This window comes from Rhinopithecus bieti, unplaced genomic scaffold (genome assembly GCF_001698545.2).
Source record: "Rhinopithecus bieti isolate Rb0 unplaced genomic scaffold, ASM169854v2 scaffold_63, whole genome shotgun sequence".
NCBI classification, from domain to species: Eukaryota; Metazoa; Chordata; class Mammalia; order Primates; family Cercopithecidae; genus Rhinopithecus; species Rhinopithecus bieti.
The window spans coordinates 609,893-619,692 of NW_016802972.1; the positions used below are offsets into that span (position 1 = coordinate 609,893).

General features: G+C 54.4%; 1 protein-coding gene and 1 pseudogene across 2 annotated transcripts in view; one reads left to right on the forward strand and one right to left on the reverse strand.

Moving 5' to 3' along the window:
• Window positions 1–9,800, reverse strand: part of SETD1A (SET domain containing 1A, histone lysine methyltransferase) — a 29,325-nt gene that overhangs the window by 4,917 nt on the left and 14,608 nt on the right. Inside the window, 3 exon segments of the mRNA XM_017867421.1 lie at window positions 1–627; window positions 630–659; window positions 7,985–8,326. Coding sequence (XP_017722910.1) covers window positions 1–627; window positions 630–659; window positions 7,985–8,326 — 999 coding nt within the window.
• On the forward strand, window positions 8,333–9,712 carry LOC108530277 (protein-lysine N-methyltransferase EEF2KMT pseudogene; annotated as a pseudogene). Its single transcript, XR_001885792.1, has one exon. The product of XR_001885792.1 is annotated as a protein-lysine N-methyltransferase EEF2KMT pseudogene (transcript).

The following is a 9,800-nucleotide window of genomic DNA, read 5'->3' on the forward strand; positions in this document are numbered from 1 at the left end:
CCTCGGGGGCCTCCAGGACCTCATCGGCTGGGGAACTGAAGAGGGCGGCGGGTGCAGGCACTGGCTCTGGGGGCCGCGGGGCCAGCGCCGGTGCTGTGGGCTTGACGGCCAGGGCGTAGTTGTGCTCCAGGAGGATGTGGCTGAGCAGGGGCCCGGGGCGCTCAGCCTCGTCCGATGTTTCTGGGGCCTCCGAGTCGTCAACAGCAGGCAGGGAAGGCAGCCCCCGTCGGGCAGGGGTCAGGGCCAGGTCAGCCAGGACCGCCAGGTCCACCTCTGTCCCTGGCTCAGCCTCCTCTTCCTCTGTGGCGCGACCTCGGCCTCCAGCCCGGCTCCGGCTTCCTCGGGACACCTCCTCCGGCCAACTCTTGACCAAAGATGCATGGTCCAGGGGCAGGTTGCGGATGGTCCGCTCCACGCCCCGGGGGGCCTTGCGGGAGGCTGGGCTGGGAGACTTGGCCTGCGGCGGTGTGGCTGGAGGGGGCTCTGGGGCTGGCACCACCTCAATGGCAGAGAAGGAGACAGTTTTCCGGCGTTTCTTGGGTGGGGGCAGGAGGGGGATGGGAGAAGAGGGACGCTCGTCGGGGCATGGGGTGGGGCCGGGGCCCAGCAGGTGGTTCTGGGGAGGTGGGGCACACTGGGGGGCAGCTCCTCCGTGGGGCCTGGGAAGGAAGCACACAGGAAGGAAAGGAGGTCAGGGCGACCCAGGCTCAGCTGCCCTGGCCGTCCATGACCATAGGCCGTGTGCTCTCCCCCTCTTCCACCCAGGAACCTCGGGGGGGCACAGACGCCCTGGCGTCAGCCCCACATCCCAACAAGATGAACTCCCTTGATGAGAGGGGGTTTCCCACCCATTCGTTCCCACTGTGACACGTGTGGGGTACACACACACCTTCCATGTCCTCCCGGAGCCACAGTCCAACGGGGGACACCACCAAAACATAAGCTGTAGCCACGCTGAGAAGGGCGGCACCACTCGCCCTGGACTCTGCTTTCCTACCCAGACTGGCAGGACAGCCCTGTGCCCAGGCCCCAGCCATGTCCCATGCCAAGGACCCAGTCAGCCACATTTCAGCTAAAACATCCATTACCTCCACCATAAACAATATTCTCAGTTTAGAGAGGCGAACACAATACAACCTAAAAAGCAGCATCTCTGTATTAAAATATTTTATGAAACTTGCCTTCCTCCCCATCCCCTACAGAACTGGAACATGCCCTGGGGGGAGGGGCAGGAGACAGCCCTGCTAGAGAAGTGGGGCTGGAGCGGAAATCCCAGGATGCGGGTGGCTGGGGAGGGAACACATTGGCTCCAAGCTGGGGGTGCTGCCTCCCCACAGCACCCCCGGGACGGGGAGTGCATCCTCCCTTGGCCGCCATCCCTGGGAAAGCCTGCATGAGGCTCTCTGAGCCAGCCCAATGGATCTTGTGCCTAACACCAATCACACCTCTTACGTAGAGTAATTCATGTAATCCTCACAACAGCTCAAAGAGGTTCCTATCTTTTTTTTCCCAAGATGGAGTCTCGCCCTGTTGCCAGGTGGGAGTGCAGTGGCTCGATTTCGGCTCACTGCAACCTCCGCCTCCCAGGTTCAAGCGATTCTCCCGCCTCAGCCTCCCAAGTAGCTGGACTACAGGCATGTGCCACCACACTCAGCTAATTTTTGTATTTTTAGTAGAGTTTTATCATGTTGGCCAGGATGCTCTCGATCTCTTGACCTCCTGCTCTGCCCGCCTTGGCCTCCCAAAGTGCTGGGATTACAGGCGTGAGCCACCGCGCCCAGCAGAGGGTCCTATCTTACAGACAGGGAAACTGAGGCACAGAGATGCGGTCACAGTTACCAGATGACAGAGAACAAGCTCTGCTCCCAGGCCATGTGGGTTGAGCTCATGCTCTGAACTGCAGCCCAAGGACTCACTGGCTTCACAACTGGCTTCCCCACTCAGCGCCAACAGGGCCCAGCACCAGGCCCAGCCCTAGAAGGCAGCGATTCACCTGAGTCCACCACACTCCCAACCCTGGCGCCCTGAGCCAGGCCCTTGGCTGCACCTTAGGCTCTGGACACCTGCTGGGGTCTCAGCCTGTGACAGCAACCCACTCCAGGAAGCTAGCAAGGACCCAGATTCGCCCACGTCTCCTCTCACCTTCCTCCCCACCACGCTGGAGCAACGGACCACCTCGAGCTTCAGCCTGCATGTCCTTGGGAAGCCTCGCTTGAAGGAGAACACACTCCTTCACCAGCACAGCTGCTGCACACACACATCCCTCTGCGACTGTCCCGAAGGAAACTTGCCCATCCCTTTCATTTAGGAGACAACTTTTGGGGGCACCTGCCCAGTCAATACGACTCCCACCACCTTCCTCTGAGAACTACTCTACTGCCACGCTCAGGTCCATGGGGCGAGTCCCAGAAGCCAGTTCCTACTGCATAATCTGCCCCTACCCAGGGCCACCACTAAGACGGTGGTGACTGAAACTGGTTCCGGTTATTAGAAACTCAGTGAACTGGCTGGGTGAGGGGGCTCACGTCTGTAATCCCAGCACTTTGGAAGGCCAAGGTGGGTGGATCACGAGGTCAAGAGATCGAGACCATCCTGACCAACATGGTGAAATCCTGTCTCCACTAAAAATACAAAAATTAGCTGCGCATGGTGGCATGTGCCTTAGTCCCAGCTACTCAGGAGGCTGAGGCAGGAGAATCACTTGAACCTGGGAGGCTGAGAATTCAGTAAGTCGAGATGGTGCCACTGCACTCCAGCCTGGCGACAGAGCAAGACTCTGTCTCCAAAAAAAAAAAAAAAAAAGAAATTCAGTGAGTCTTCACTAAGGACCCCTTGCTCGGAGCCATGGACTTCACAATCACGCCTGTTTACCTGGATTCTTGCATCTCCAGTGATCCCCTTCAATCAACCTCAGCTCCCCTCAAGCAGCCACACATCTGGCCTTGTCAACCCCCAGAATGGCTCCCCCTTGAAGATTCCCCATCCTCTCCAACATTCCCCAGTATCCATTCAGTCTGCCCCACTGCACCTTCAACTTCCCATTCCTCAGTTTCCCTCTAGCACATCACCCTCTTCCTAAGTTAACTTCCTCCTCCACCCTGCCCAGACCGCAGGGCCAGTACTTTGCCCTCTCCTGTCCCAGCACCTTCCACAGCCCCAGGTCCTCATCCTTCCACCACCTCTACCCTGTGGAGCCAGCCAGCAGCCTCCTCTCCCCTCATCCCCAGGCCCCAGCTCTGGCAGAGCCTTCCAGCATGGGGAGGCCCAGGCAAGAGGCTCACTCTGTCTCCAGGCTACAGTGTAGTGGCACAATCACTGTTTACTGCAGCCTCCTCAACCTCCTAGGCTCAAGCAATCCTCCTGACTCAGGCTTCCCAGGAGCTGGGACCACAGGCTCATGCCACTAGGCCCGGCTTCTTTTTTGTTGTTGTTGTTTAGCCAGACTGGTCTCGAACTTCTGGGCTCAAGAGATTCTCCTGCCTCGGCCTCCCAAAGTGCTGGGATTACATGTGTGAGCCACCGCGCCCAGACTGGAGCAACTTTCATCCTCATTTCTCCACTTTTCAAGGTTCTTACGCCACCCTTCCGCTCACACTCCTACAGCACAGGGTTAAAAGAGGCCTCAGGCACAATACCCCCATCTTCCTGCCTCCCCACTGAAGGGTATACCTGCATCAGATCTGGAGGCTACTCCTCCGTCTCCCCAAGAAGGCCATGCCAGCAAGCATTCCTCTCTCCTGGCGCATCTACCTGGCCCTGCTTCCCTTCAGTGGAACACGCCCAAGCCTCACCTACTTGGAAAAGCTAACCCCTCCCTCAACCCTGCCCTCTCTTCTTGCTCTCTCTCCCCAACTCTGGCTGGGTAACTTTGAGCTTATTCCTGCACTTCACTAAGCCTTGAAGCCCTCATCTACAAAATGGGAATCATAGGGAGGTTGTGGGGCAAGCGCAGTGGCTCACACCTATAATCCCAGTACTTTGGGAGGCCAAGGTGGGCTGATAACTTGAGGTCAGGAGTTTGAGACCAGCCTGGGCTACATGGTGAGACCTGTCTCAACTAAAAATACAAAAATTAGCCAGGCGTGGCAGCGTGCACCTGTAATCCCACTGCTTGGGAAGCTGAGGCAGGAGAATTGCATGAAACCGGGAAGCAGAGGTTGCAGTGAGCTGAGGTTGCATCACTGCACTCCTGCCTGGGTAACACAATGAGGCTCCGTCTCAGGAAAAAAAAAAAAAAAAAAAAAAAGGAGGTTGTGGGGATTCAATGAATTGTCAACATGCTATGCCCAGAGCCTGGCACACATAGGTACCTGACACATGGGAGCTGATGTCACAACCCCCAACTGTTTTTTTTTTTGAGACAAAGTCTCACTGTCACCCAGGCTGGAGTGCAGTGGTACGATCTCAGCTCACTGCAGCCTCCACCTCCCAGGTTCAGGTGATTCTCCTGCCTCAGGCTCCTGAGCAGCTAGGATTACAGGTGCCTGCCACCACACACGGCTAATTTTTTTTTTTTTTTTGAGACAGTCTCACTCTGTCACCAGGCTGGAGTACAGTGGCACAATCGCGGCTCACTGCAACCTCCACTTCCCAGGTTCAAGCGATTCTCCTGCCTCAGTCTCCCGAGTAGCTGGGATTACAGGTGTGCGCCACTACGCCCAGCTAGTTTTTGTATTTTTAGTAGAGATGGGGTTTCACCATGTTGGTGTTGGCCAGAATGGTCTTCATCTCTTGACCTCGTGATCAGCCTGCCTCAGCCTCCCAAAGTGCTGGGATTACAGGCATGAGCCATTGCACCCAGCCCAATTTTTGTATTTTTAGTTGTGACGAGGTTTCACCATGTTGGCTAGACTAGTCTCGAACTCCTGACCTCAAGTGATCTGCCCACCTCAGCCTCCCAAAGTGCTAGGATTACAGGTGTGAGCCACTGCCCCCGGCCCCAACTCTCCTTTTTATCTTGGCAACAGTGGTCCACCCTTCCAGAAAACTCCGCTCCCCTCATTCCTTAACACCCTGTACCTTGGCTTCAGTCTGAACCACTCAACTGAAACTGATAAGGTCACCAATGACCTCGTAACTGTCAAATCCAACAGATACTGCCTATCTCAGCCTTGCTGGTGGTCTGGTGATACAAGGCCACTCCCTCCTTTGCAGAACCTCTCCACTACCTGCTTCCCTTCTCGCCTCTGGTCACCCCTCTCAGCCTCCTCGGGCCCTGCTTGCCTACTGCTCCCAGAGGACGGGAAGGCTCTGCCTTTTCTCTCCCTCCACTCGCCTACCTGGGTCTGCAAGTGAATTCACTGCTGTACTTCCAAGACCTAAGCATCGATCTCATATCCGGCCTACCATTCTTTCCAGACCCCAGAACCATGGATCCAACGGCCACTGTTTCCACCGGGAAGCCCCAGGGGCATCTCAAACGCTACCCCAACTACACTCATCAGTTTTCTTCCTAATCCTGATTTTCTTCCCGAGTTTCTTTTCCGGGGGAAGTTTAACCAAGTCATCCTACCTCCTAAATTTACCTCCAATCCTCACCCCCATTTCTACTCCACTCTTCTGCCACATTAGAACCCCTCGGCTTTGGTTCATGCCATTAAAGCTCACCAGAATCCTTTCAAACCTCATGTCACCCACCTCCTTCCTCCCCTCTTCCAAATCTCTCCTCCTCCTGCTAGACTGGGCTTTCTGAAATGCAGATATGGTGAGCCCCTCTCCTTCCTGCTCTGATGAGAATGGAAGAGGGCTAAGAGCCATGCCTTCTGACCTGCCGGTGACCCCATAGGCCCTTCTGCTACCCAGTGGGCCCAGGAGAGGTTGGAGAGTCATCTGAGGTGTAATGAGAGCCTCAACTCCCCTCTCACGGAGTCTGGAGCTTAGTAGAGTGCATCAGTGTGAGGAGGTCTTCCTGTGGGCGCTGCCTATCTCAGACCATGGATTCTCAACAACATGCAACTGGGAGACCCCAGGGAGGCCACATACATCTTCACAGCACATCTTGTTTTTGAGATGGGAGTCTCACTCTGTCACTCAGGCTGGAATGCAGTGGCATGATCTCCGCTCACTGCAACCTCCACCTCCCGGGTTCAAGCGATTCTCGTGCCTCCACCTCCCGAGTAGCTGGGACTACAGGCACACACCACCAAACCTGGCTAAGTTTTGTATTTTTTGGTAGAGACGTGGTTTCACCATGTTGACCAGGCTGGTCTCGAACTCCTGACCTAAAGTGATGTGCCTGCCTCGGCCTCCTAAAGTTCATAGCACATCTTGAACACTGACTTATTTGATCCATCCTTGTCCAATCTACCTAAGTCCAAGCTACCACCATAATTCGCCTTGCATCCTACAATAGCCACTTAAGAGGCGCCCTACTTCCACTGTGGCCCCTTTCCAAGCTTTCTCTGCACTACATTTTTTTGAAACACACATATGACCATGTCATTCCTCTGATGGCTTTCTACTTCAAAATAAAGGACAAATTCCTGACAATGGCTGGCCTATACATCTGCTGGGCCCAACCCTCACTCACCTCTCCAGTTTCAGCCACCCCACCACCCCCTTGTGCTCAACCCTCTGGAGGGTCGGCTTTCTTCCCCAGGTCTTCAAACCCGCTGCTTCCCCTGCTGGAGGGCCTTGACACATGCTAAGCCAGCTGTGCTGCCTGCTTTGCCCAGACTTCAGCTCAGCAGTACCTCAGCAGGAAGCCCTCCTCCTGCAAGTGTGCTCCAGCTGGCTGCCCTGCCCTTCTTCCTGGTGCTTCTCATGGTTTGTAACCACAGGTTTTCCTAGGTATTCTTTTTCTTTTTCTGTTTTTTTTTGAGACAGGGTCTCGCTCTGCCACCCAGGCTGGAGTGCAGTGGTGTGTGATCTTGGCTCACTACAACCTCTGCCTCCTGGGCTCAAGCGATCTTCCCACCTCAGCCTCCCAAGCAGCTGGGATCACAAGCGTGTGCCACCATGCCTGGCTAATTTTTGTAGAGACAGGGTTTCACCATGTTGCCCAGGCTGGACTTTTTTTTTCTTTTTTGAGACAGAGTCTCGATCTGTTGCCCAAGCTGGAGTACAGTGGAGCGATCTCAGCTCATTGCAAGCTCCGCCTCCAAGTTTCACGCCATTCTCCTGCCTCAGCCTCCCAAGTAGCTGGCACTTCAGGCGCCCACCATCACGCCCGGCTAATTTTTTTGTATTTTTAAATAGAGACAGGGTTTCACCGTGTTAGCGAGGATGGTCTCGATCTCCTGACTTCGTGATCCGCCTGTCTCGGCCTCCCAAAGTGCTGAGATTACAGGCGTGAACCACCATGCCCAGCCTCCTATGTATTTCTTACTCAATGAAGATGTCTTTCTCTATAGACTGTAAGCTTGATGAGAGTGAGAACGCTGCCTGCAAGGCTCAAGATCCCATCCCCTGCACCTACTGTTTGGCTGCAATGAGCACTCAATAAATACCTACTGCTTGAAAGAGCGGTTCCCGCAGCAGGCTAAGCTATGCGAATGTGCTAGAGTATAACAACAAATCCACAAAGGAAAGCAGCTAGAACCAAGTTCTGTGTTAATGTTCATACTTGTTTTCTACCTATTTGCCCATTTAATCACCTGCACTTATTCACTACTCACTGAAGAACAGGCTTAAGAAAAATTAGGAGGAAGAACTTACTCAATTGGGCACTTTCTCATTAATTTACTTGAGAGGAGACCAACCCATTTTACTTTAGTAGCCAGCTTAGCCTGGGGTTCTGTAAACCACCATGACAGTGCAGTTTGAGTGTGTCAGACAATGTCTCCAAAAGGGAATGACAGGAGATGGTGATATTTTCTTTTTATGTTTTTCTAATAAAGTCACACACTTGTACACAATAAATGCAAGCACCACTGTTTTCTCTCTCTCTCTCTCTCTCTCTCTCTCTCACACACACACACACACACACACACACACACACACACACACAGAGAGATCCAACCGACAGCCCTGTGGTGGCACCTACCTGCAGGCCTTGCTGGAGATGCCTCCTGTTCGGGCAGGGGTGTGACTGGGGAGCCTGCAACCCTCTCTGGCGCTGGCACTTCCACAGGTGCTGGGGTGGGCACTGGGACTTCCCTGGGGGGCGGGGAGGCTGAGGAAAGGGCTGCTGGCCGCCCCTCTTCCTCTTCATCTTCAGAGGAGGACTCAGAGGATGAAGAGGACGAGGAGGACGAGGACGATGAGGAGGAGGAGGATGAGGAGCTAGAAGAGCTGCTGCTCTCGGAGTCCGATGTGCTGTCATTTTCGCCATCTGAGTCAGCATACAGAGAACATTTGGAGGACGAATCGCTTTCCTCGTCCTCGCCTGGAAATCCAGAAGGGGCAGTCAGGAGAGGTGGGCAGACCTCACTTGGTCAGCCGTGGGCTCCTCACTCACTCCCTGCTGTGGATGCTGGGCTCTGGGCTAGGGACGGGGAAGTCCAACAGACCAAGGAGCTGCATAAGCAAACCATTTTCACTGTGAGATAAACATCAGCACGTGGGGAGGATGGCAAAGGAAGCCCCAGACTCTGTCTAAAGAGGCCCAACAGGGAAGGTATCCCAGGGGACAAGGTGAACTCAAGGACAAGGAGTCCACCACGCAGACATGGGGACTACACAGGGATGTCCGAGGTAAGAGGAAGCAGAGACTTGGAGACTGGCAAGCAGACTGCTCTGGCACTCGAACCTTCCCAAAGTGGATCTTGGGACTCAGTCTGGATGAAGGACTGGGTGAAAAAGGATTCTGGGCTGAAAAGCTTAAAAAACACGAAAGGTTCTATACTCTGAGACTGCTCATGTATGGGAAGGGCTCAAAGAAACTGAAGAATTTCACAGTTTTTGAGGAACAGAATTGGGTAAGTTAGACTAGAAGATGGTGGTGGCAGCTGGGAAGGGTACTGGAGGAGGGCGAGATGGAGCTGAACACAGCAGGGCCAGGAGATAAAAACGGCCCACAGTGTTGGGCTGAGGGGACACCCTGCGGAGAACAAGTTGTCAGGAAGGACCTTATGGAAGGAAGTCACAGGGTCAGGGGTGCATTTTAGGAAAGAGATTCTATAAGCAGTTTGGAAAATGAACTGGAATAGAGGGAGAAGGACAGAAACAGAGACAGGGAAATCAGTCAAGACTGCTGCAAGAGGCTGGGTGCAGTGGCTCACACCAGAAAGCCCAGCACTTTGGGAGGCCGAGGTGGGTGGATCATTTGAGGTCAGGAGTTCGAGACCAGCCTGGCCAACATGATAAAACCCCATCTCTACTAAAAATACAAAAATCAGGCCCACGTCATGGCGCCGGAGGAGGATGCGGGGACCGAACTCTTGCTGCAGAGTTTCGAGCGCCGCTTCCTGGCGGCGCGCGCGCTGCGCTCCTTCCCCTGGCAGAGCTTAGAAGCAAAGCTAAGAGACTCATCAGATTCTGAGCTGCTGCGGGATATTTTGCAGAAGACTGTGAAGCATCCTGTGTGTGTGAAGCACCCGCCGTCAGTCAAGTATGTCCGGTGCTTTCTCTCAGAACTCATCAAAAAGCACGAGGCTGTCCACACGGAGCCTTTGGACGAGCTGTACGAGGCGCTGGCGGAGACCCTGATGGCCAAGGAGTCCACCCAGGGCCACCGGAGCTATTTGCTGGTATGAGAAGGGTACCCGCCTCCCCCTCACAGCCCAGATACCCTTTCTGCACAAAATGAAAACACGGGTGTGGGTTCAAATCCTGACTCACCCATTCTGCAGTCTTAGACATGAGGTCTGTTAACCTCCTTTCCTCAGTTTCCCTGTCTGTAAATCAAGCACTTCAACAAC